The sequence below is a fragment of the Triturus cristatus genome, chromosome 8 (genome assembly GCF_964204655.1).
Source record: "Triturus cristatus chromosome 8, aTriCri1.1, whole genome shotgun sequence".
NCBI lineage: Eukaryota > Metazoa > Chordata > Amphibia > Caudata > Salamandridae > Triturus > Triturus cristatus.
Genome location: NC_140591.1, coordinates 171,265,125 through 171,292,387, shown reverse-complemented (window position 1 = coordinate 171,292,387; position 27,263 = coordinate 171,265,125). Strand labels below are relative to the sequence as shown.

General features: G+C 50.2%; 1 protein-coding gene across 3 annotated transcripts in view; it reads right to left on the bottom strand.

Annotated features, from left to right (window-relative positions):
* BRWD1 (bromodomain and WD repeat domain containing 1) overlaps positions 1-27,263 on the bottom strand; it is a 2,304,433-nt gene that overhangs the window by 391,148 nt on the left and 1,886,022 nt on the right. For all 3 annotated transcript variants that reach the window (XM_085621250.1, XM_085621251.1, XM_085621252.1), the window contains one exon: positions 17,448-17,514. In XM_085621250.1, the coding sequence (XP_085477376.1) occupies positions 17,448-17,514 (67 nt within the window). The remainder of the gene's footprint in view (positions 1-17,447; positions 17,515-27,263) is intronic.

The window sequence follows — 27,263 nt, the reverse complement described above, 5'->3', positions numbered from 1 at the left end:
CAATAAGATAGTTGTGCCACAGTTTCCAGTTGTCCCTGATATAACTGCCTTGTTAACTATGATCCCAGCTTCCGCTGCTTGGTTCTCAGTGATTGATTTAAAGAATGCTTACTTTAGCATTCCGATTGCAGAGGAAAGCAGGGATATTTTTGGTTTTAGTTTAGGAGGTTGCAGCTTCCGCTTTAAACGCGCTCCGCAGGGCTACTGTGAAAGTCCATCAATATACAGTCAGGCTTTAAAGGCGCAGCTTGATACAATTGTCTTACCTAGTGGTGCTACCCTTATTCAGTACGTTGACGATTTACTAATCGCCGCGTATACTGAGGAGATTTGTAAAGAAGCTACATTGTCATTGTTGCGTCATTTGTCTGCCTTTCATCACAAAGTGTCTCTCTCAAAACTGCAATATTGTCGACAAGAAGTGACCTACTTAGGTCATCTCTTGTCGAAGGAGGGAAGGAAACTGACCCCAGAAAGAATTCAGGCCATTGCACAATTGAGCGTGCCAAAAACACAGAGAGAAGTGCGTGCTTTCTTGGGTATTACTTCATACTGTAGGCAGTGGATCCCGAGTTTTTATTTGCTGGCAAAACCTTTGCTAGCATTAACATGCAAAGATACACCGAATCCCGTCCCATGGTCTGAAGAGTGTCGGAAAAGTTTTTCGGAATTACGTAAGGCATTATGTTCGGCTCCTGTATTGGGTACCCCCGACTACAGTAAACCTTTTACATTGTATGTTCACGAGAAAGAAGGTTGTGCGTTGTCAGTGCTGATACAGTCTTTTGGAGACAGACAGCGTCCATGCGCGTATTTTTCGTCGACTTTGGATCCGGTAGCCAAGGCATTGCCAAGTTGTTTGAGAGCCACAGCGGCAGCAGCTGTTTCTATTCGACAGTCTGCTGGTTTAGTAATGAACAACACATTGATTGTGATGGTGCCACACGCAGTGGACACACTATTAAACAGGACCAAGACACAGCACTTAACTTGTGCTCGATTGTCAGGGTACGAGTTAACACTGCTAGCGAGTCATGTGCACATAAAGAGGTGCAATACGTTGAATCCAGCTACATTATTACCGATTTCAGCAGACACAGATGAGATTGAACAGCATGATTGTCTGTTCAGAACAGAAGACGAAACAAAAGGGAGAGTGGATCTTAAAGATACTCCCTGGTTGAGTGTGATGGTACCTTATGGGTGGATGGCTCGTGTTTCAAGCTTCCGAATGGTGATACGACTGCTGCATATGCTGTCACGACTTTGCACACGATTGTTGAAACTGCACGTATACCACATAATTCGGCTCAAGCAGCAGAATTAATTGCACTTACAAGAGCATGCGTGTTGTCGAAAGGAATGAAAGTGAACATATATACTGACAGTCAGTATGCCTTTGGCGTGGCCCATAGTTTTGGGCGCTTGTGGAAAGAACGTGGGTTCCAGACTTCGCATGGAACTAAGATTCAGAATGGTCAGTTGGTGAATGATCTCCTTGAGTCGTTGACCTTGCCATTACAAGTTGCGATTGTGAAATGCAGTGCACACAAGAAGGTTATTGATGATGTTGGTCGTGGTAATGCGTTTGCTGACGAAATCGCGAAAGAAACAGCAAAAGATGTGACGAATCGAATGTATGTTGCAGGCCCTGCAAGATGGGCTGGTGATGTTGGAATGTGTGAAGACACGATAGAGAGCGTGAAGTCCCTTCAAGCTGAAGCCACAGAGAAAAAATTGAGTATGTGGAAAGGAAGTAAGGGTAAATTGGATGAAAATGGTTGTTGGGTTGATTTGTCAGAGCACCGGCGATGGTTGTTACCTGATGCATATGTACTTTCAGTGGTCACGATGGCACATGGAATGGCGCATATCAGTGTGAAAGGGATTTGTAAGTTGTTAGCCCCAGTATGGCAGAATGCTGGAATTCCAAAGTGTGCAGAGAATGTGGTCAAAAATTGCATGGTATGTTTGAAATACAATCCTGGTAGGGGAACCCCGACTCCAGCTGGTCATTTTGCGCCTCCAACGTATCCGTTCGAGGTTTTGCAGCTAGATTTCATCCACATGGAAAGGTGCAACAATTTGAAATATGTACTTGTTGTTGTCTGCGCTTTTTCGAGGTGGATAGAAGCATATCCCCTAAAAGACAATACTGCCTTATCCACAGCTAAAGCCCTTGTCAAAGAATTCTACCTCAGGTTTGGAATGCCAAGAATGGTATGGAGTGATAATGGGAGTGAATTTGTGAGACAAGTGATGAAGAATGTATGTGAGGGACTAGGTATAAAGCAGAAATTCCACGCTGCAAATCGCCCCCAATCAGCTGGACTAGTAGAGTGTTACAATGGCACATTGAAGCTCAAATTAGCCAAAATCCAAGCAAGCTCTGGTCTTAAATGGCCTGACGCTCTGCCCTTAGCACTCCTATCAACAAGAATGACTGTGCATTCACGAGTGGGACTTAGTCCCTACGAAATCGTGTTTGGCCGCTCGGCCAATATATGGGGAGTGCCAAGGCCTACAAAATTCAGTGAGATCGAACATCCAGTACTGCTTGATCATTTGTATGAATTGACGGCTAAATTGAGTGTTTTACACCAACAGGTGCATGATACTCTGCCTCAGGTCTCTGAAGCTCCAGGACATCCCATTAATCCTGGGTCATGGGTGCTGGTCAAAAACTTTCAACGGACGAAAAATGACGAGCCCCGTTGGACCGGCCCCCATCTCGTCCTTCTTTCCACGAGATCGGCTGTTCGAGTAAAAGGGAAAAAGAACTGGATACACGGTGTTCACTGTAAGAGGGTCCCTTTGCCTTACGACCAGTGGGTCCAGAAAGGGTTCGCTGACTCAGAGACTGAGACTGTGCCTCGTTTTCTGCCGTTTAGCGATGCACGAGTAAAAGGAACGCTTTCTGAGAACGAAAGCGATGACATCTTGCAAGAAACTGTGCCACGTCAATTCAATTGGACACTACAGAGCCTGAACTCTTGTTTCAAGACCAAACAGTACCTACAAGAAGTCGCTACAATCTGAGGCCGAGAACTATGGACAAATAAAAATTCTTTTTCTTTGATATTTTTTTTTGAGAAGTGCGGCTCTCTCTTCCATCTGAAAAACTTTCTTATTTTTGCTTTTTCGAACCGCCATCCGGGTTCAGCTGCAGGGTCGCGGTGCCAAGACTTTGGGGTACAAGCCGGAGACGTTAGGTCAATGGTCTGGTTGGTCTAGGGCGTTCCCTGGACTGACAGGTGTACTCTTTAGCAGAAGACACTCACCCGCCGCGAACAACACGGTTAGAGGATGGAGTTTTTCCAGATGAAGAGACCCGCTGAGGAAATAAATTTTAAGAGCAGAATATGTAAAGTAATGAATAGCAAACGTTTTGTAATATTAAGTCTGTTTGTCCTATTTAGCATGATGATGTTTTCTGTAGGTTATGTATTAATGTCTTTTCAAGTGCCGTTTGCACCCACTATACAGCCCATACCTCCTCCTACTGTTTCCTCACACTCTTTCCACCCTCTGCCGGAACACGAACAAGCTAGACGTTCCGAGTTCGTAAACAATTCGTTTATTCAACTTCTGCACCAGCATCAACTAGTTATGAATACGACAAATTGCTGGGTGTGTGGTTTGATGCCGCATACCATTAATAAGGGTATCCCATATCTAGTGCTGCCGTTTAGCTATAATGGGTCATCATGGGCATTCCAGACTATGTTTCTTTTTGCGCTTGAAACCTACTCCCCGCGACCACCGCGTTCCACTAGACCTAGCACGAACAATAAGGCCTTGATGAAAGGAGTTGCTGATATGAGCAGAGATATCGATGCATTTTCATCCATTCCCAAGGATGAGTTGCGACCTTATGTGGGTTGGAACGCGACGGAGTATAGCATTAGTCTGGGCGAGAAACAGTGTAAAAGTTCATCCCCGATTTGGGTCGTACCCCACATAGGTCGGTTCTGTTTACAAGGTAATGGTCAGAACCCAAGAGCTCAATTAGGGAAGAGTGACTGTGCTGAAACGTACATTTTCCCATCACAGTTTTCCCCTGCGTTTTTGGCTGCCAAGGGTACATACTTTGTTTGTAATGATCGAGCATATACATGGTTGCCCCCTGATTTCTCGGGCACGTGTTATGTTGCAAATTTGCTACCGCCGACATTTACTGCCGCCTCTGATTATCACAAGACCAGAGTTGCGAGAGGCGTTGTTAGTAAGGAGGATACTGCCGGTCAGGAAGCGGGAGACTTTTTCCTGGGTTTCCTGCCGTTTTGGGGACCAATGGTCAATAGTAGGAACAACTGACTCGTGTAGTTGAAACCACTGTTAATGTAACGGCTGGTGCCCTTGGTAACTTGACAGCTGAGCTCCAAGCGGATCGCCTCATGACGTTGCAGAACCGCATGGTTCTAGATGTCATACTTGCAGACCGTGGTGGGTTATGCAAGGTTATCCAATCAAGCTGTTGTATTTTCATACCAGATAACGCTCCGACAGTCTATCAAGCCATCTCCAAACTGCATAAGATTTCCGAATCCATCCATGTGGATAAAGGAGATTGGTCGACGATGGGGTGGTTCTGGGGACTGATATCAGCTTGGGGATGGAAGATTCTAATAGTCACTGGGACGATCTTAGCCATTCTTTTCCTGTTCTGTCTATGTATACAGTGTGCTCCTGTAATGTGTAGCCTCTGTGTTACATCATGTGTAGGGAAACCTATATCAAGGGATGAACTAAGCAATAGGATGATGCTACAGCAACATCTTCATGACTTTATGAATATAGACCTGGACTCAGATTAGTATGAGTATAGTTATTGCCTATGTAAGGGCAAAAGGAGGGTCTGTGGTACTGTAAATTTCGAACCATGTTGGTAGCATGGTCCTACCCTGCCGATTTTGGTATCAGCGAACCGCAAACGACTAATGCGTTATGTATGAGTGTTTTCATCATGTTTCACCGATGAATTCACCGTGTATGCGATACAACATGTCGAACCCTCAGGTTCCATTTTTAAAGGGTAACCATTTTGTGGTTGCCCTCACATAGGCTGCGCATTGAGGCCATGCCTAGGCCTAAAGGACACGCAATCTTCTTTGACTTCTTTGTGACCTATGCAAACTGACTACGCTGCCCGAGGTCAGTCCTGCCCGGCCGGTTCCTTTTACTGCGGCCTTATGGGATTAGCATCAGGGCCCAACACATCATAAAGTCGTGTATCCCACACGACTCCTGACTAATCCCTTTCACACCTGACTCTGTTTTCCTACTTTATGGCTTGTTTTACGAGGAGGAGGTGTCCGTTTTATTGGGGTCTGCTGATATCTGATGAGGGTTCTGAGCCTCGCTGGGTAAATAATTATGTGCTGACCGAGCTGAAATGTGGGATTATCATCATGACTGTGCTCTTTCTTTGAAGCAAAAATATGTGAACGACCACTTGTAAAATAGGGGCGGTGTGCCCAGAGCGTAATATTCTGTATATAAGAAAAGACTGGTTTTTGGTTGGGGGCAGTCTCCTGAGAACATACATCGTGTTGTACTTCTCGGATACCTGTGATTGGTCTCCTTAGGGGAGCCCCTGTACTCTGGGTAACAGCCTTTTAGGGTCTGCCAGCAAGCTAGTGCTGCTGACGACCACAAACACGATTCTGCCCTCCTGCTGCTGAGCTCAGCTCAAGCAGTGGAAGGTATAACAATAGGTTTCCTGTCACAGGAAGGTGTGACCACCTCCCAGACAGGAATTAGCATATTGGTCTGTGGTGGGGGCACTTTTCTGGAAATTTGGTACCCACCTGGCATACTCTGGTTTGAGCCAGTTCAGGAACCCTGGGTTTCCGCTCTTGCACAAATCTGGACAAAGGACAGGGGAGTAATCTTCCCTCTGTCTAGAACCTCCAATGGGAGGGACCCCCGTATCGTTCCAACCCTTTCCTTGGGTATTTGAGAGCTCCACGGTGGGTGGGTCCTCCAATTCGTTGTGGAACAAGACTCACCTCTGAAACCAAGCCACCCTTCGACCATCTGAACAGTTGTACTTCGACTGGAACAGAGACTGCATCAAGGAAGACTCCTGCTGCACCTGGTCTCACTATTCTTTGAATCTTCTGCTTCATAGTAAAAGAAGTAAAAAATGGCTTATATAGTGCGCAAGTACCTGAAGCGCGCCTAGTTTTATAGGCGAAAAAACGAAGCAGCTACCCTTAAATGAAAGATTCAGTAAAGAGCCAGGTCTTCAGTTGCTTCCTGAATCGTAACAGGCTGGATTGGCAGTGTAGGATTAAAGGAAAAGAATTCCAGAGAGTTCACTCCCCTGCATCTGCAAGCACCACAACGAAATGACTGGTCTGCTGCTCCTGTCGTCCTACAGAGTTCCTGAGACCCAGCAACATAGGTGGTGGTTCTGCAGCTCTCCAGAGGCCTGCCCGGTCTTACCTGCAATTTAAAGGACAGTATACCTTTTCTGAGATGCTGAGACCAAACCCCTGTGCACTATTTGACTTGCTGTTGCCAATGCTTGTTGGCTCTGCAATCCAGCAATCTTCGGGCTACAAGAAGCTTCAGCCTCCAGAACCTCATCCCTCGAAGATCAGTGTCCTCTGCATCCCTTGCACTGTGGGCCTCCATCTTTGGGGGCCTGCCCGAGGTACTCTTGCGACTCCTGTGCCTCCAGCCTGTGGGCCATCTTGAGGTTCTTCTGCTTTGGGAAGCTCCCTTGCTAGCTCGGGCCTGCTCTAACTCTCCTATACTTGGTGAGTCCCTTGGACCTTGCTGGTCCCAATGATTGCATCTTGTCATCTACCACACCATTTGCGGCTACCAAGCCTTGTTGGTGCTCCCGCTGGACACCAACCACCTAGACACTGACATCCAATGTGGGACAGCTCCTGGTCTTCTTCAGCATTGCCTGGTGCCCACAGCTGCAACAATAAGGTCTTTGGCAACTTTCGTGAGCTCCCTGCCAAGAGTAGGCATTGTACTTCCGTGCCTCCTGGTCACCTCCGAGTAGCATAGACTTTGTCCCCTCTGCTTGCAGGTTCTCCTCTTCAAGAATTCACCCTTGGATTCCACTGGACTTCATCAGAGAGTTCTCCAGAGGCACTTCTTCCAGAACCTTCCATTGTTGTCTACGGGAGGTTCAGAATTCCCTTCACACCTATGCACCCGGCTTCCATGGTGTATGTAACCTGGTTAATGGGGCATCCATGGGTGGGGTGGCTCTCCAACCTTCCAACCTCCAAAAGGTTTCTTCTGGCTCCTCTGGAAGGGTCCTTTTTCTTTAAAACTACAACCGCAACTTCTCGCAACTGCAACTTTCCTTTGACAGCTGTGTTTCCACTCTGCACACAATCTCCGTGGGATTCCTAAGTACTTACCCTGAGTGGTTCTTGCTTCTCCCAGCTCATCTGAGTCTTCTGGTCCAATGCTCACTCTTCCTTGCAGTTCATATTCGACTTCTTTAGTATGTGGCTTGGTCTACCCCTAGAGACCAGTATATATTTGAGCTGCATACCTGAGTTCGTTTGAGTATTTTCATGTGTATGGTCGATATCTCCGGCAAAGAGATATAGCAATGATTGCGAGGCCTCAGACATCACCCCTTCCCAGGACCTCTGCAACAAGCTCAGCTCGTATTTCTACCTGAAAATCAAGGCCCTCTACGACAACTTCAACGAGCGAACTCCGGACTCCGAAACCACTCCCCCCTCTGACACCACCAACCGACCTGCCATCTCCACCTAGACCCCGGCCACCACCGAAAACACCGTATCAACCATGAAGGGCAGCCACTCAGGAGCACCCACGGACCCCTACCCTCCGCACATCTTCCACAAAGCCGCCATCGCACCAGAACTACAACGCACCAGCAATACCACCTTCATAACCGGCACCTTCCCAGACGATTGGAAACGTCAAACCCCTGCTCATGAAACCCTTGGCAGACCCCTCGGACCTCAAGAATAACTGACCCATCTCTCTCTTGCCTTTCGCAGCCAAAGCCACAGAGAAGACAGTCGATGACCAAATAACAAAATTCATCAAAGAGAGCTCCATCCTCGACCCCTCCCAATCCGGATTCCGAAGCAACCACAGCACCAAGACCGCCCTACTCGCCGCCACAGACGACATCCACACCCTCCTCGAATAAGGCCACACCTCGGCCCCGATCCTACTCTACCTCTACGATGCCTTCAACACCGTCTCCCACCGCACACTTGCCACCAGACTCTTTGGCGACGGGAACCACCCTTGAATGGCTCCGCTCCTTCCTCACCGGCAGGACATAAAGAATCAGACTGCCACCCTTCCTCTCCGAACCCACAGAGATCAACTGCGGCGTGCCTCAGGGATCGTCACTCAGCCCCACGCTCTTCAACATCTACATGGCTGCCCCTCGCCGCCATTGTCAGACAGCATGGACTCAACATAGTCTCCTATGACACCCAACTCATCCTCTCCCTCACCAAGGATCCCATCGCCACCAGGCTCCGCTTTCAGGAAGGAATGAAGGACGTCGCAACCTGGATGAGCAATAGCTGCCTGAAGCTGAACTTGGAGAAGACAGAGGTCCTTGTCCTCAGACCCTCCCCCATCGCCTGGGACACAACCTGGTGGCCCACCGCCCTCGCCAGACCGCCCACCGCCCTTGCCAGCCCACCCACACCGACCACACCCAGAACCTCAGCATCGTACTCAACTCCTCCCTCTACATGACCCAACAAGTCAAAGCCGTCGCCTCCACCTGCTTCAACACCCTTCGCATCCTCTGCCAGACCTTCAAAAGGATAACCCTCGAATCAAGAAAAAACGTCACCCACGCACTCATAACCAGCAGACTAGACTACAGAAATGGCCTCTACGCAGAAATCAACATGTCGCTGCTCCGCAAAGTTCAGACCATTCAGAACACCGCAGCCAGACTCGTCCTCGGCGTCCCCCGACAGGAACACATCACCAAACACCTGCGAGAGCTCCACTGACTCCCCGCCAAGAAGAGAGTAACCTTCAAGCTACTCTCTCATGCCTACAAATGCTTCCACAACACCAGATTCCAATACCTCAACAAGAGAATCTCCTTCCACGCACCCAAGAGAAACCTCCAATCCACCGACCTCGCCAAAACTCAGCGCTTCTGCAGAGCCAGACGGGCGGAAGGGCCCTTCTACATCGCAGCCAAGACCTGGAACGAGCTCCCGATCGACTTCAGACGCGCCCCCTCCTTGAACATCTTAACATCTTCAGGAAGAAGTTCAAGACCTGGCTCTTCGACTCAACGGAGCTGCCCCCTCCCCGCCCCCAGCGCCTTGAGACCCTTACTGGTGAGTTGCATGCTTACAATTCCCAGATTTATTGATTGAATGTGTTAGTAATTGTGTTGTGGCATAAGGACTTATTTTTTATATACACTGTGTGGTTCTTTTTCATCTAATCTACACTGTCAATTAAATGTGGTAAAACAAGCTGCTTTACACTCCTTCAAGATAAGCCTAAAGACTGCTCTTCACAGCTACCACTTTGAGAGCTTTAAAAGGTTATCAAAGACCACTAAAATCAACACAAGGGTTCCCTGGATGAGTGCAATGTGCATCACTTAAATGTATATCATATACTATACCAGCCTCCTACACCGAGTAGTAGTAAAAAAAAAAAAAGTCCCATCGAGAATAGAAGCTGCATAAAGCATAAGGTCCAAAACTTTGAACGAACAACGAAAAAGCCAATCGAAAGGAAAGGCAAGTGAAATAAAAACAATATATTAAGTTGAGGAATAGCAGTTCCACAAAAAGCAGAAATCATCAAAACTAAAGGGAAGAAAAGGGAAGTCACGTGTAAGCCCTGAATGAAAGGGGAAAGCAAGTGCCAGGAACAATTCCTGTGCATAATATGCCAAACGCAGTGTATCCAAAGAATTGACGCAACTGCAGTAAAAAGAAGCTAAAATCACCACTGAAGAAAGGAACTCCAAAAAGGACACTGGTGGCAATAACAGATTCCTGAAGACAAAGCTACACAACATCATATAGTACAACCAAACAGAACTGTCTGTGAAAGAACAACCAAACTTACAGGGAATCTGCAGCTAGAAATCTCTATCAGATCCATTGGTTAGCACCAGTAGTAATAATCATTATGCAGATGGATGAAGCCATTAACCTACAGAAGGAGAATGACGAGAGGTCAGGGTCAGTGGGGGTAGGGCAGTACTTGTGGACAATAGAAAGGGCCATAGGAGCACCAGTTTCTGGCTTAGACCATGGCCCTAACAATCAATCATGCAGCGCCTCGCAAAAGGGCAATACCAGCTCAACACCGGATTGGCCCGGGTGAAGCACTCTAATAAGGGGGGTCTGTAGACTTTGCCTCCAAAGCAAGAGATAAATCTAAAACTACAACCACTCTTTCCAATATGTCTGTCAAAGAAAAGCTGTCTTCCAAGGTGAAATCTGAGACTTACTGGAAACAGGCAAAATAGACAACACACAGGCACTTTCAAAGAACTAAATGCAAGCAAGAAGAGGGCGAAAGAGTGCAGTATAAATACAGAATCATAATGAGACATTGTTGTGATGATGCCGCTGGCCTTAGAGCTTAAGGGGCAAGTATTGAGATTTTTGGGGAGAATCACATAAAACTCTTGTAAGTGTCAAGTGTGGGATTTGAAGATCTGAATATCAAAATGCAGTGAGATCAACCATGAGGTTGGAAACTGTTGAGGCTGTGAGGGGGTGCAAATGAATCACCATCTCCATAACCCTTATGAATGCATAACGGGCCAAAGTGGCTTTGGGGTAGCGGCGGTAAAAGAATGAGCAGTGAGTCCACTTCACAAAAAGATAGCACACTCTCTGAATTTCAAGTACTGCTGATTGTGAATAGCCACAAAATATGGTCACTTTGGGTCTGTTGTGGACATCTGCTTCTTCAGAAGTCACAGGGCTTGATGGTCAAAGATTTTGCAGGGCACATGTTCACTTTAAGAAAAATCTGAAAAATGTAAAATAATGAACGAGAGATAGGGTGCGTGGTTAGCCAACACCCACGATGGCCGCACCTGCTTAGAGCTCCGGCTGCCGTCTGAGTGACTTTTACCCACCATCCGTCACAATTATCCTGTAACCCAGTTACGTGTGCCGACTGGGAGCCCCCTGCACTTGGGAGTCAACTGGTCTAACTGCGATGAAAATCTGGCGGCCCAGCCCAAGATATCGACGCCATGGTAGTGCGCCGGAGGGAGGTGGAGCTTTGGCCGCGACGCTGCTCGGCACTCATCTACGCCAACACGGCGGCAAGAAAACGGGCCCGTAGGCCCTGGTGGTTACACTGACCTTTCGCTGGCCCGTAACAAGCCTAGGATCCTGTTGTGTTTCAGCTGTTCCTCTCCAGCAAGCCTTCGGGGAATTATCCGCTACTTCTAGCGGAGGTGCCGGGTGGGCTCCGGTGCTTGAGGACATCTCCGTACTGCCCCGGACGCTTCCGGGCTGCTTTCATTATTGTTGCATCGAGTGGGGGCGGCTCCGGATCCCCCCATCCCCGCTTTGGTGATGTCGTTCGGCAGTCTGTGCACGCCCCGGGGAGTTGCCCTTTCTCCAGCCTGTCAGCAGGGATCACAGCTAATTATCGCGCTCCTCCCCCATGGTGAAAGTTGGGCAGAGTTGAGGCTCTATTGCTGCATTACTGCGGGGTGCGCCACAGGCGACTGTTGCCAGCAAGACTCACATGTCCCACGGAGGCGGCTGGACGCATCGCAGGCCTGGGCGCTGCTTAAGGGGCTCTACTCTGACTACCAAAAGCCTCATATCATTGCAGAATCAGTCATACCTGGTGCAAGTACAGAACGGCAGGCACAAGTGACGTGTTGTAACTGTGAGGAATGCTGGCATCGAGGTTGCACTCCGGGGCCCCTGCCATAGTGGAACAATGCGTGTATCGAGGGGCACTTCACGGTTCATTCGCACTTTCTCCTGGCCCTGGGCTACAGTCATCCTCTGCCGTCTCCACCTTCGCCACCCCTAACAGCCGAGGTTTTTACCTCTACTCTTGGTCCGTCCTCAATGGCCACGGCGAAGGGCTACAGACAGACTCAGTTGGCAAAATTAGCCCATACCAAGCCAGATGTTCCTGATGAGATACATGGCGACCCTGAGGCGAAGCAACAAGTCGATGAAGCAGCCCCGACACCAATAGACATCATGGAGACTATTCAGGAAGTCCGTTTGGTGCTGGAACAAAAGATTGACAGTGATGACAGAAGTCACCCTTGTTCGCACCGACCTCCGCAAAATGGGAGACAGGGTTAAGGCGACTGAAGACTCTGTTGTAACGCTTCAAGCTTCCACAAAGACTCTAGAAACTACGGTCAAGCGATTACAGGCCCAAACGTCGGACCTTGAGGCGAAACTGGAGGATTATGAGGAACACGGACGCAGAAACAATGTGCGAATTTTGGGGTTTTCCGAGAGGGCCGGATCAAGCCACAGACCTTTTTGTAGAGGACTTAATTCAAAACCACCTACAACCCCGGTCCCTCTCCAAATACTTCTCGTGGAGCATGCTCACAGAGTACCTGGAGGCCCCCCTAAGCCTGGTGCTCCTCCGCATCCTATCCTGGCAAGGATATTCAACTTTCGTGACTGGGATATCATCCTACAGATGGCAAGGATGGCCCCACCGCTCAAATTTGAGAACTCTACCGTTACATTCTTCCGTGACTTCACCTACCAAGTGCAACAAAAACGTAGATCCATTCTGGAGGTGAAACAGGCCCTCCGCGATCAATACCTGAAATTCGCGATGCTCTTCCCGGCTAAGTTGCGGGTGCAGGCAGAGGGCAAATAGTGGTTCTTCCAAACTCCGAAACGCACTTACAAGGAACCTCCTATTGCGCACTCAATAGATGGGGATATAAGTTAGTGGCTCATGCTGGCTATGCCAAGGGATCTAGAGGGGTGGGTATCCAGGTACTTCACTCCTTCCCCTTCCAAATACAAAAAGTCTTGCGGGATCCACTGGGTAGATTTGTTACGGTCTCGGGGCAGTGGGAGGATGTGCCCCTCAGACTAAACTCCCCCACGGTGCATGAACTGGGTCCGCCGATGTCGAATTTGCCTAAAGGGGACTTGCTGGTGGGGGGTGACTGCAATGTGGCTCTTAATGGAGAACTTGATCGATGCCGCCTAAACGTGGGGAACCACCCTGTAAACTACTGGCGGACTTCCTAGGAGCACTAGGCCTGATAGATATTTGGAGAATCTGTAACACTACAGCTAGACAATATACCTTTCACTCTGGGGTACCCAGGAGTTTATCTCGCATAGACTACCTCTTCGGTAATGCCTCCCAACTCCACATGTTTGCCGAGGTCTCCTTCCTTCCCAGGGGCATCTCGGATCACCCCCCGATTTTCACATATTATGGAGGTGTGCCACCCCCCACTCGTCACAAAATGGTACTTAATCCCTGGTACCTCAAGGTGCCGATGATAAGAGACAAAATGGCAAAAGCCACCAAACACTACTTTGACAATAACAACGGCTCTGTAGACTCGGATGTAATACTCAGAGACATACAAGACCGCGATCTGGGGTTGTGGGGTTGCCGCGATAGCAGGTCATAAAAAAGAAAAACGGAAGCAACTGGAGGAGGTGGAGAAAGAGATTGCCCTTCTTGAGGGCGATTTGGTAGTATCGGGCGTACCAGACACCTTGCATAAGTTAGCCATAAAACAGAAGGAGAATAGGGATATTGCAGAGGACTCTGCAAGAGCCCAGTATCGGGCTACTCAATAGCGTAAGACATAGGTGATAAAACCAGTAAATTGCTAGCGTGGCTTGAAAAAAGAAAGATGGCCAATAGATGGGTGGCTCAGATTACATACCAAGGGAGAGCGACAATACAGGATACAGCTGAATTGTGAGGGCATTCACTGACCATTTTGGATGGGTTTATGACACTGCGCATTCATCCACCCAGGAGGAGGCAGCAGAACTGGCTACTCTGCCTTTGCCTGTACTGGGCCCCCAGGAGGTTAAAGATCTTGATTCCGCCTTGACAACCGAAGAGGTTTTGAAGGCAAATGGTGCGCTACAGTCTGTTAAGGCCATGGGCCCCAGTGGCCTTCCAATTTAACTTTACAAATCCAACGCTTCTACGATTGCCCCATTCCTAGTACGAATGTATGAGGAAAGCACGTCTCGGGGTGTGTTGCCCGAGATGCTGCGTCTAGAGACAATTGTAGTGATACATAAGAAGGGAAAACCCCCAGAGCAATGTAGTTCGTACAGACCCATTTCCCTCCTGGACCCGGAGGTAAAAATACTGGCAAAGCTCCTGGCTCTGCATCTCTCGCCTTATCTTAACAAGTTGATACATCGGACCAATCCGGATTTATGCCTGCCACAAATACCACTTTGAATCTCTGCCGCCTTTACGGGGTTCTGGGTCGGGCTTCCACCATACAGGAGGCCGTAATTATGTCTCTCGACGCCAAAATGGCGTACGACATGACTGAATGGCCCTTTTTGTTTGCTTCACTGGAAAGATATGGGTTCGGTACTCGGTTTTTGTTCTGGGTGCATCTTCTGTATTCAAAGCCCCTAGCTCGAATTTCTGTGAATGGATGTCGGTCGGCGGCCTTTACATTGGAAAAAGGTACGAGACAGGCTGCCCCCTTTCGCCACCGTTATTTGATTTGGCTCTCGAACCTCTGGCGATCTGGATACAGGGGGATCCCCTCATTAGGGGACTCAACAGGTCGGTGAAATGGAGAGATAAGAATTCCCTCTACACCGATGATATATTGCTTTATCTAGCCGAGCCCCGTTGCTCGATTCACAGAGTGCTACACATTTTTACTCTCTTCCAAAAGTACTCCTGTTACACCATTAACTGGGATAAATCATTGATCTATGTTTTGAGCAGAGACCCCCCTTTGCTCCCCGCGGGCAGCAAAGCTAGGATAGTTACAGATGGCTTTCAGTATCTCGGTATCTACATTACACTCGGCTTCTCTGTTTTTCATGATAGGAATCTTTTGCCCCCTCTGCGCCGCCTTCGGGCGGATGTACACCACTGACTCTTACGCTGTTAGGCAAAGCTGCCCTTTATAAGATGAGGGGATGATGGACGGAGTGTTGAACATTGCAAGCACTCACCCCCAGTCAACTGATCTGGGTTTAATCCATCATCATTCTTTAGCTCACTCCGCCACCCCAGTTCAGACATGGCCATATGCAAATCAGTCTGACCCTGTGCCTCATGGGAACAGTCCAGCCCGAACTGCCAAGCCATGTCTTCCCTGGACCGGAAACAAGCATCTTGGGACCGGTTTCTGGCTAATCAGCCGTCATCAGCCAGGCTAGCTTGAATCCAGTGGCAAAGTGAGCAAGGGACCCACGTATGGGCATACCCAGGGCATCAGTTGACTGGGGGTGAGTGCTTGCAATGTTCAACACTCCGTCCATCATCCCCTTTGGTTTTGCTTTATAAGGTGATGGCGCTTCAACGTTTTTTGTATGCCCTACAGAACACACCCCACCTGGTTTCATCTAATTATTTTCAGTCCATTGACTCTGAGCTGCTAACCCTGCTCTGGAATCAAGATGCTCCCTGTATTGCCCTCACCAAGCTCACAAAAAGCTGGTATGAGGACGCCATTGCCCTGCCCGCTATTAAATCATATTACTGGGCCTCACAACTAGTGGTCCTGAACCATTGGGTGCCCCCGCCTATTGGATGGATAGGCACAATATGCTATCGGGTAATTACCTCCGGACACTATATGGTGGGGCAAAGCATGCACCCAGATTCACCCCAACTTCCACCACAGTCGCACTATGGCACACGGCTACCGCAGCTCTCGGATGGAGAGTGCTTGACTCTGGTCGACTGGGGGTGCTATCCAGATCATCCGGGGTTCGATAAATTGGACCCGATTGGCCTCTCGAAAATCGAAGATATGTGGAAGACGGATGGGGTGATTCTATTACCGACCTGCAGAGAGATTATCAGCTACAGGAGGGGGGGGGGGGGGTTGGGGGGGGGGGTTGGAGACCTTTCGATACCTCCAGGCCTGAAATGCTCTTCGCAGAGTGATTCCTAAGGGGACGGACTTGCCGGTCTCCTCGCCCCTAGAGGATAGGCTCCTAGATGACTATCTCCAGGAGAAGGCTATCTCATTAAACTACCGTAAAATCCTGAACAATATGCCAGATACCCAGGAGAAAACGTGTGCAAAATGGGTAGACATAAGAGATATAGGCGATGACGATTGACGGGAGGCCCTCACCTCCCCCGCGAATTGGCAATCCGTTCTCGCTTTAAACTCATTCAACTTAAACTGCTCCACCGAGCCTACTATACTAGCTCAGTACTGATCAAAATGGGGGTACTGGACTCCCCGGTCTGTCCATGAGGAAGCAGTCACACCGGCAACTACATACACCAATGGTGGGAATGCCCGATATTACAGAGGTAATGGGGGAAGGTTATGTCGGTGATGGTCCGGATAAGTAAGGTCTCCATTGATGTCTCCCCTCGGCTGTGTCTTTTAAATATTTGGGAGGCCACGGACCTGTCCCGATCTGAGCAGCAGTGGGTTTCTCTGGGCTGTACGGTAGCGAAACGCAACATAGCCAGAACATAGAAGGGAGGAGCTCCATTGCGATACTCTGACCGGGAGTCGGATATGGATTGGCGTATGCAAGCAGAGAGGGTAATATACGAAAGTAGGGGCTGCCCGCATAAATGGACAAGAATCTGGGGCCCGTGGAATGAGAGTAGGGGTTTGCCCTGTAGCCCCTACAGTGATCCCCCCTTATCGTTGATTGACAATGTGGCCATTTAATGTGTGAAATACAATGAAAACTATGGAATATGTGATTGTACTGAGAACCCTATGCTATGCTTTGTTTTTAGTGTACTACCCTACCATGACTACCTGGTAATACTGAATACGGCACCGCACTGCAGTTGTTTTTGTTGTATGTTTTTATATTGAACTTTCAATAAAAAAAGATTAAAAAATTAAAAAAAAGAAGAATGAGAAAACATGCTTGCTCTGGATCGAGCATCAGTGGATGCGTGAAAAAGAAAGGAAGTGGCATCACGGGCACATAAGCACCGGCAACGTCACATACCAGTATGGATGCGCATCTCAACTCTTGACTGCTTTGCACTTGAGACTCATCATTGTTACAAGAAGGTTCCAGATCAAACTGGCACTAGAGAAGGGGTTTACATAAGGAATCTGTGGGTGAAAGTAGAAAAACAATTTTTTAAAACATTGCAGATTTTTTTTTCCTTTTTTTAAGTCCTCTTACTTGGCTCACAAACTAATACCCAACTTGAGCTGAATGTACAACAATTCATGTTCACAGTGTAATATCCCTACTGATGGGTTTGCAGGGTTGTTCAAAGAAGCTGTTCTGAAATACCTCTTCGTCCTGTGAACTGGATTCATCAACTTCTAAGAGATCTGCAATACTGGTACACTCTTGATTTCTGCAAATTAGGAAACAAATGTTGGCAAAAACAATTAAAAAACAAAAGAAAAATAAACTCACGCCATTGTCCCAAAAGTTTGCATGTTTAGTTATCATGGTTTTTCTGTAACAAAGAACATACCGGGAACAAAGTTATAAAAAATCTGTCATCTCTTAAGTAGGACACATTTGAGACATTGTGCAACCAGACTTCTAGTTTTTAAATGCACAACAGCAGACCTCACCAGGCAATGCGAGTGTCTGGTAGGGATGTGGAAAACAGTGTAAATATTGTCACATTCCACGACAGTTTAGTTGAAGATTGTAGGAAAGTGGGTTTCTGTTGCAGTAAACCCCCACACTTTTTGCCAGACTACTGATGCACTTTTTCTTGGTGTGCCCTGGGTCCCTGCCAATCAGGTTCCCAGGGCCTGTGCTCTTTCCCCCAAAATAACCCATTTGGCATCTCTGGCCCCTGGTAAATGGTACCACAGGTACCCGGGGCACTGTGACCAGGAAAGACCTCTAAGGGCTGCAGCACTTATTGTGCCACCCTTAGAGGCCCTGTACCTTTACACCCTACTGCCCTGCACAGATCAGTCATCCCTCTGGCTGGGTGCCCTATGCCAGTGGTGAGGGTACAGGTGCATGAGCCCTGTACCCCTACAGTGTCTAAGTCCATTCTTAGGTATTGTAAGTGAAGTGCTGCCATTAAGAGTATATGATGGTGGGAGCTTGTCATCACGAATTCCACAGCACCATAATGGCTACACTGAAAACTGAGAAGTTTGGTATCAAACTTCTCAGTTTTCAGGAACGCAGAGCCATGCAAGAGACCGACACTGGTGCCAAAAAGTCTAGGGCCCTGAAAAGGATAGCCTTAACCCTAGATGTCAGTTCGCAGAACGGGGAGGATGGGTGGGTCGGTGAGGAATCTAACTAACTAATGTTTCTTACAGATACATCGTTACCGAAGGTAAGTAACTTGTTCATCTGAAAGAAACACGTTAGTTAGATTCCTCACCTTAGAATAGATACCCAAGCAATACCAACCCCGGTGGTGGGTCTGCGAACCAAGATCACACCAGAAAGACCTGGAGGACAGAACGGCCAAAGAAGCCATCCCTCCGGACTTGGCTGTCTAGGCAATAATGCCTGGCAAACGTGTGTAGCGACGCCCACGTCGCCGCCTGACCGATGTCCTGCAAAGGGACTCCCCGTCCCAAAGCAGTAGTAGCCGCTGTGGCCCGAGTAGAATGGGCTCGCAGCCCAACAGGAGGGTCCTTTTTTGCCAAGGAATAACAGATTTTTATACACAAAACGACCCACCGGGAGATGGTCCGTTTGTGCACAGCTTTCCCCTTCTTAGCACCCACGTATCCAACGAAAAGTTGGTCGTCCACCCGGAACGGTTTTGTGTGGTCCAAATAAAAGGAGAGCGCACGTTTTGGGTCCAGACGGTGGAGCCTCTCTTCCTCTTTGGAAGGATGCGAAGGCGGAAAGAAGGTGGGCAAGGTGACAGATTGCCCAAGATGAAAGGGGGTCACCACTTTCGGTAGAAAGGAAGGACGAGGCCGAAGGACAACCTTGTCCGGATGAACAGATAGAAAAGGAGGCTTGGACGATAGAGCCTGGAGCTCACTCACCCGTCTAACCGAGTTGATGGCTACCAGGAAAGCAGTCTTAAGAGTCAGAAGACGAAGAGGACAATTGTGAAGAGGCTCAAAGGGAGCGCACATCAGAAATGTTAAGACGAGATTCAAGTCCCACTGAGGCATTACGAAAGGGACAGGAGGGAACGTGTGAGTAATGCCTTTAAGAAAGCGTGAAACTACAGGGGACTTGAAAAGAGAAGGCTGATCAGGAAGCCGTAAGAAGGCAGAGATGGCAGCAAGATAACCTTTCAAGGTGCCCAAGGCAGAGCCCTGCTGGACCAAAGAAAGAAGAAAGAGGAGAACCTCAGAAAGAGGGGCGGAAAGGGGATCCACAGCCTTTGCTGTGCACCATGCCACAAATTTGTTCCACCGGCAGGCGTATACCGTCTTTGTGGAGGGACGCCTGGCTGCCAGAATGATATCACAGACTTCAGGAGGCAAGTCAAATGGCATCAACTGCCGCCGCTCAATCTCCACGCATGGAGGTGGAGGCTGGACAGGTTCAGGTTAAGGACCGTCCCCTGCTGCTGCGACAGAAGATCCTCCCGAAGGGGCAGACGTATCGGAGGATTGGTCAACATACTGAGTAGCTCGGGATACCAGTAACTTCGTGCCCAATCCGGAGCCAGCAAGATGACTTGGGCCCGGTCATGCCTGATCTTCTTCAGCACTCTGGGCAGAAGTGGTATAGGCGGAAAGGCGTACAACAGACCGCAACTCCACTCGCGACGAAAAGCGTCGCTGAGCGAGTGCCGCCTTGGAAATTCCAACGCGCAGAACTGCTGACATTGCGCGGTCTCGTCGGTGGCGAATAGATCTAACCAAGGCTCTCCCCACTGCTGAAAGAGACCTTGCGCCACCTCGGAGTTCAGACGCCATTTGTGATCCATCATGCACCGGCGGCTGAGTTTGTCTGCTCTGGCGTTCAGAGAGCCCGCCAGATGTTGAACCACTAGGGTGACGCCCTGGTGTTCCAGCCACGTCCAGAGGCGCAGAGCCTCCTGACAAAGGGTCCACGACCCCACCCCGCCCTGTTTGTTGCAATACCACATGGCGGTGGTGTTGTCCGTGAACACCTGCACGACACTTCCCCGGACAGAGGGAAGGAAGGCTTTCAGTGCAAGTCGGATCGCTCTCAGCTCCAACAAGTTGATGTGGAGGCGAGACACCGCCGGAGACCAGAGGCCTCTGATCTACGCCTCTCCCATATGGCCACCCCATCCCAGGAGGGACGCATCCGTCACTACGACATGCTCCGGTAGGGAGAGGCTCTTGCCCGTGACCCAATCGCGGTCCGTGAGCCACCACTGCAACTGCTGTGCAGTGCCCTCGGAGATCAAGACATGGTCGGACAGGTTGCCGTGATGCTGGGCCCACTGAAACTTCAGGTCCCACTGCAGAGCCCGCATGCGCCGCCTGGCGTGATGCACTAGTAGGATGCAGGAGGCCATCAGCCGCAGAAGCCGCAACACTAGCCTGACCGAAACCCAGGAGAGAGGCCGAAAGATGGGAATCAGGGCCTGTATATCCCAGACCCGCTGTTCCGGTGGATGAACCCGGAACTGCGCCGAATCGAGAACCGATCCGATGAAGAGGAGCTGCTGAGAGGGGCTCAGGTGTGACTTCGGCACGTTGATGGAAAACCCCAGCAAATGCAGGAGATCCGCCGTAGTCTGGAGGTGGGAGACGACTGCCTGGGGCGAGCCCGCCTTCAACAACCAGTCGTCGAGATAGGGGAAGACTGGAACCCCTGATCTGCGCAGATGAGCTGCGACCACCGCCATCACTTTCATGAACACCCGAGGGGCACTGGTAAGGCCGAAGGGGAGCATGGTGAACTGAAAGTGCTCCTGACCCACCGTGAACCGCAGGTAACGCCGGTGGGCCGGCAGGACGGGGATGTGGAAATAAGCGTCCTGCAAGTCCAACGCTACCATCCAGTCTCCAGGGTCTAGGGCAGCTAGAACCTGAGCCAAAGTTAACATTTTGAACCTTTCCTTCCGGAGGAAGGCATTGACGTTCCGGAGGTCCAAGATAGGGCGTAGGCCCTCTTTGCACTTCTTGGGAACCAGAAAGTAGTGGGAATAACAACCACGACCTACTTCTGGGCTCGGAACGCGCTTGACGGCCCCCTTGGCCAAGAGGGCCGAAACTTCCTCGTGGAGAAGATTCAAATGATCCCCCGAGATACGGTGGTGCTGCGGTGGCATGGCTGGAGGGGTCGTCTCGAAGGGAGGGAGTAGCCCCTTCGGACGATTTGCAGCACCCACCTGTCCGAAGTAATGGTACGCCAGTGGAGCAGGTGATGGCGAACCCGGCCTCCCACTGGCGAGGAATGTGCCTGAAAGCTCGGACTAGGAAGGCTTAGAGGCAGATGCTGCCGGGGTGCATGTGGACTGACCGCGTTGTCCTCTAGTACCGCCTCGGCGGAAATCACGTCCGCGACCGCGTGCAGGCTGGTTCTGCGGCCGGTGGCTAGGCGGACGTGAGGAGGTGCCCCTTCCTTGGCCACGAAAGGAGCGAAAAGCGGAAGTTTGTGGCCGCGGGGCAGAGAGGCCCAAGGACTTGGCCGTAGCCCGGGAGTCCTTGAAGCGAGCCAGCGCACTGTCCGCTTTCTCACCAAAAACGCGAGCGCCATCAAAAGGCATGTCCATAAGAGTGCTCTGGACATCCCCTGAAAAGGACGTGGACCGCAGCCAGGCGTGACGTCGAAGCGCCACCGTGGTAGAAATCGCCGTACCCAGCGAGTCCGTAGTGTCAAGTCCACATCGGATGGCATGGCGCGCTGCATCTCTTCCATCGGCCAGAGCCGAGGAAAGCCGTGCCCGGGCCTCCTCCGGGCACAGGGGCAGCACGTCCTCCACCGTATCCCACAGAGAGTGGGAATAACGGTCCAAGAGACAGGCAGTGTTCAAAGACCGCAGGCCCAAACTGAGTGAGGAGAACAGCTTTTTGCCGAACTGTTCCAGTCTCTTGGAATCCCGGTCCGGTGGAGCGGACGGGAAGGAGGATTGGGAGGTAGAAGCCTGGATAACCAGACTCTCGGGGGTGGGGTGTTGGGACAGAAAACTGGGGTCGCCCGGAGCAGGGCGGTGGCGCCTGGCAACGTTCCTATCCACAGGAAGGACTGTGGAGGGCTTGGACCAGGTGCCCTGTAGAACGTCAATGAGGGCCTCATTGAATTGCAGCAGAGGCTCAGTGGAGCATGCGGCAGACTGAAGCACCTCAGTGAGGATGTTAGTCCTCACAGCCACGGCAGGCAGGTCAAGCCCAAGGGCCGCGGCCGCCTTGCGCAGCACCACAGAAAAAGCTGCACCCTCCTCCGAAGCCACAGTCGGAGGAGAGATGAATCCAGTGTCCGGTGAGGTATCCACGGACCCCTCCCAGTCGCCCCCGTCATCCGATTCCTGGTAAACAGGAGGAATGATCGGAGCCGGTCGATAGACAAAATGTGTCTCTAGCGGCGTCGGATGCGGCGTCGGCGGGACCGGACAGGGGCTGAACCGGGGATCGACGTCGACCGGAGTCGGCGTCGGAGGTGGCACCGGAGTCGACGCCGGCGGAGGAGGTGTGACGAGGTCGACCGGCGTCGACGGGGGCCCAGGCTCGGGCCCCTCGGGGACCTGCAGCGTCGGGGCCAGAGCCTCCAATGGCGCCGGGGCCGGAGCCGCCGGCTCGCAAGCTCGCCCAGTCGAGTCCGCGGGGCCCGAAGGCGCGCCAGCGGGCGTCGACGGCGGGGCCAGGCTCCTCATGGCCGAGAGGAAGGCGCTGACCTCCGCCGGCGTCGCGTCAGTCCCAGGGACCGGCGGGTATGGGGACATGCGCGGCGGCTCCGGCGGAGCCGCGGGGGTGGAACCACCTTGACCCTCGGCCGGGTCGCGCGACCGGCGATGGGAGTCCGAAGAGCGGTGTCGCCTCTTGGACTTCTTGGAGCGCTTCGACTTACCCGAAGACTTCGAGCCAGACGAGCAACGATGTCGAGTGCGGCTCCGCGACCGATCCTTGGACCTCCTCTTGGACCGGGATCGAGAGGGGCGCGGAGCCGAGTGGCGAAGCTCGAGAAGCTTGCGGGACCGCCTAGCTTTCGAGGTCAGGGCCTTAAAATCGGAGCTCGACTCCGCGTCGTGGTCGAGGCCCAAGCAGTACAGGCACCGGCGGTGATGATCGGTCACCGACATAAGTCCGTGACAGTCGTCGCAGGCCTTGAAACCAGGCATCCTACCGGCACCAGAGTCGAGATAGTGACCAAAAAGAGTCAAAAAAGTTAGTCAAAAAATGACTAAAGGGGTAGCTCTCCCGGATCGGCGCTTACTGGCGCGGAAAAAAGAATAACTGACGTCAGCGCGCGAGGGCGGCGTCTAAGTACTCCGACAACGTCATTCCGGCGCACGACGCCAACGACGGACGCGGAGCCGCAGACGACGCCTAGAGACGCGCAAGGGGTATTGCTACAAAAATCTTCCGGATCCAGTCTGACGCCTGGGGATATTCTAAGGTGAGGAATCTAACTAACGTGTTTCTTTCAGATACAAAGCCTTTCATTGGGCGGAGGTGTTCACACCTCCCCCAGGCCAGGAAGAGCCATCTGTGACAGGGGAACTTCAAAGGCCTGGCAGCCTTTGTGATGCGACCCCCAGCCTCTCCTGCAATCAGGAGCAGACACCTTCCTGTCTCCCCACCCTTTTGGCAGGAAGACGGGCGGGAAAAACTAGCCACCCAGGAGGTGTGCCCACCTCTGCCAACTCCACCCCTCAGGTGGGGGAGGCGAGATGAAGCCCACTCTCCAGTACTCGCCATGTTGTAGATGGCAGGCACTCCGCAATCAGGACTAGGGAATGTGCTCACTCCCCCACATGGGGTGAGCACACCAAGGGTGTAGTCAACGTAAGGCCATTGGCTACTGACCTCAAGACCCCTAAAACGCCCCCTAAATACAGTATTTAGGGGGCAGCCCTGAACCAAGATGGCAAATCCAGCCTACCTACAAGAAGAAAAGAAGAGAAAGGATGAAGAGCCGTGCAGAGCTAACAAGAGGACGACGCCCACTGACTTGGCCCCAGCCCTGTCTCCCCTCGAACCTGCTCCTGCGAAATTCCAGCGTGTCCAGCAGCCAGCAACCTCACAAACCCCGGAGGAGCTGCCTGCCTTCACTTCCCAGACTGTTTCTCCCGTGAACACTGGACGTGTTTAAACTGCAGCTTCTGGTGCCAGCCAAATACCGCGAATCCAGCCCACTCTACACCCACCGAACCCAGCCCGAGCTCGAGTAGAAACACACCACGAAGAGGTCACCCCAGCGATCCTGACCCAAGATCTGGCGACCCCTGACCTGCCACAAGACTCCAGACGACGCCTGCAGCCTCAATCCAGAGGACTCCCCTACCGCGACCAGAGCGGGTAAGAAACTCAGACGTCCCAAAGCACCCCTGCACCTGACGCCCCACGGCCTTGTGTGCCCAAACCAACGGTGCCTAAACAACCCACGACATCACAACCTCGAAGTGGTGGTCGCACCCAGAAGATCCTCACCCCCGAGCCTGCAGTGTTTCTTTGGACCAGAGGTTCTTGATTGAAAACAGGGCACCCGACCTCAAAACAGCACCCTCCACCCGGCTGCCCTAGTTCCGCTGAGGGTGCACCTTTGATGCTACTTTGGTCCACAACTTGCCCTGAGCTAAACCCTAGGAGCTTTGCTCCGACAACCTCATGGCCTGCTTGCCAGCAGCCACCAACCGGAGGCCCCCATCCCCCACTGGATAACATTGGGCCTCAACACTCTGCACCCGGCCGCCCTAGTGCCGCTGAGGGTGCAGCAACAGTGCATCACTGACCCTGGGGCACCCCTGAGTCTAACCCCAGAACCTTAACTCCCACAGTTGATTACTTACCTGCAAACCAATATCCTATGGAGGAAAAACAGGTTTACATTGACAATTTTCCTTCCAAAAAACTACTAAGTGTGGAGTTTTGAAAACTAAAGATATTCTTTAAAAACCGTACAAATAACCAAAATGTGTTTTCTCATCTGTTTGCAGGACATGTCCCAGTGCTGAATCTAGGCATCCAGCAATGAGTTAGAAAAAGTAACTTACCTGTAATTCACTGAAAAAGCCTATTCATTCCAATGTACTGTATTTGCTAAGTATTGCATACTACTGCTCCCCTGTAAATCAAAGTACAATTTCAATTGCATTTTCAAACTGTTCTATATCCAGTAACTTATTACTGAACAGTATGTAATGCTTACCTGTACCTAGCTTACTTGGTTCTAAAAAATAAATAACAGTATATTTTTAGACAAACACAATTGGCCTAGAGTTCAGTTCTTGAGTGTGTGAATTCATTTGCTGACTGAGTGTGTACATCAAAACCTTAGCACTGTCCTCTGATACTGCCTTACTGCTCGACCAAGCTACCACTATTAGAGAGTAAGGTTCTATCTAACTTTAACCTCTGCCTACCTCTGGGGACACTTGGACTCTATACACACTATACCTCATGTTGGTGTAGTATATATAAAGCCAGTTTCTTACAAAGATGACCAGCGCTGTTACAGAATTAACACTGATAAATTATAAGTCAAAGCTGTGCTACGTAGTTTTGACGTACAGTGGTGTGTTGGGTAATCTATTGTGTCAATAGGACATGCATCTAATAGCAAATACAAAGAGTTCTGTTAAGTAATTACAGTTAGTCACAAGTCTCAGTTTGGGAGACTGTTCCTTGACACTTGCCAGTAGACCTGGAGACTCATGTTTTCTTAACAGATGGAATGGAAGTCTACCTCAATCCCCGTCAGACTGACATTTTGAAATCTATTTCATTACAATATTAACACCATTGAGCAGCACAGAGGGTAATGTGATGTGCAACCTTTATACTAGGCTGAATAGAGGAAAACCAGTGAACGGCACAACATGCTGGCCGACAATAGCCCTAGTACATAAATATGGGCCAAGGTTTTTTTGCAGAAATGGTTGAGAGAACAGCTGGATCTGAGAGAAGGGCATTTTACTTCTGCTCCTATAAAAAGTAGATTTTAAAGGAATTAGTCTAACCCAAACAATATCTTGCAGCTGCAAGGGAAGCATGCCATAATAAAACCATGTTGAAATCCAGGCAACAGCGGCCATCTTTTAAGTTTTCTATTGCATTCATGTAACAAGTATTTCTTGGATGTGCAGGCAGTCAATATACTCACAGAAGAACAAGTTACGTACCTTCAGTAATGCTCTTTCTAGTAGGTAATCCATACAACCACAGATTACCCACCTTGTGAAAACCTACAGGTGCCACAGTATCTGGTGTGTTTTACCCAGCAATTCCTTCACACACCAGTAAATCGCATCATGCAGCTTTACGATGGGTCCATCGTAGCACAACAGAACGGACACATCTGCGCTTTGATACTAGATTCATTCTGCAATCTGTCCACGTCATTAGATGTGGAGCTCTTAGTGAACAAATTGTGTTAGTATGGAGATCTTGAATTTGGAATCTTTTCAGAATGGACTCAAAGATTGCATTCCACAGAAAGGGTATGAGGGTGGGTCAGCCAGGAATCTGCAGTTAGATAGAGCATCCACTAAAAGGAACATTACCAAAGGCATGTAACTTGTTATTTCGATAGACACTTCCAACTGCAGATTTCTCACCTTGTGAATAGATAACAGAGCAACCCTCCGCAGGTGATGGGGTCTATGGAATGGCTCACACAAATCGGTACAAAGCCCCTTCCACCAGATCTGCTATCCTATAGCCTAGGCACTAGTGTTTCAAGAAGTTGTTAAGTGATGCCCAAGTCGCAGCCAGAAAGTCGTCCAGCACAATGGAGTGGTAGCAGTTTTGGGGCATCAAAAAGGAGTTTGGTGGGAACACATGTCAGTCCTTTTAGAACATGCATCACAAAAAGCATTTTGAATCAAGATGAGTGATCAGGCAATGGAAAAAAGCTTATGAGGCTGACAACTAACTTAACTGTTGCAACAGCAAGGCCTAGCAGGGTGTTGGTTGGGGGGGGGGGGGAGGGGGGATTTATCGAAGGCTGTCAACTGTTGCTGATCAATATCCATGCATGGAGGTGAAAGTTGGGCAAGCTCTGATGCAGACCTTC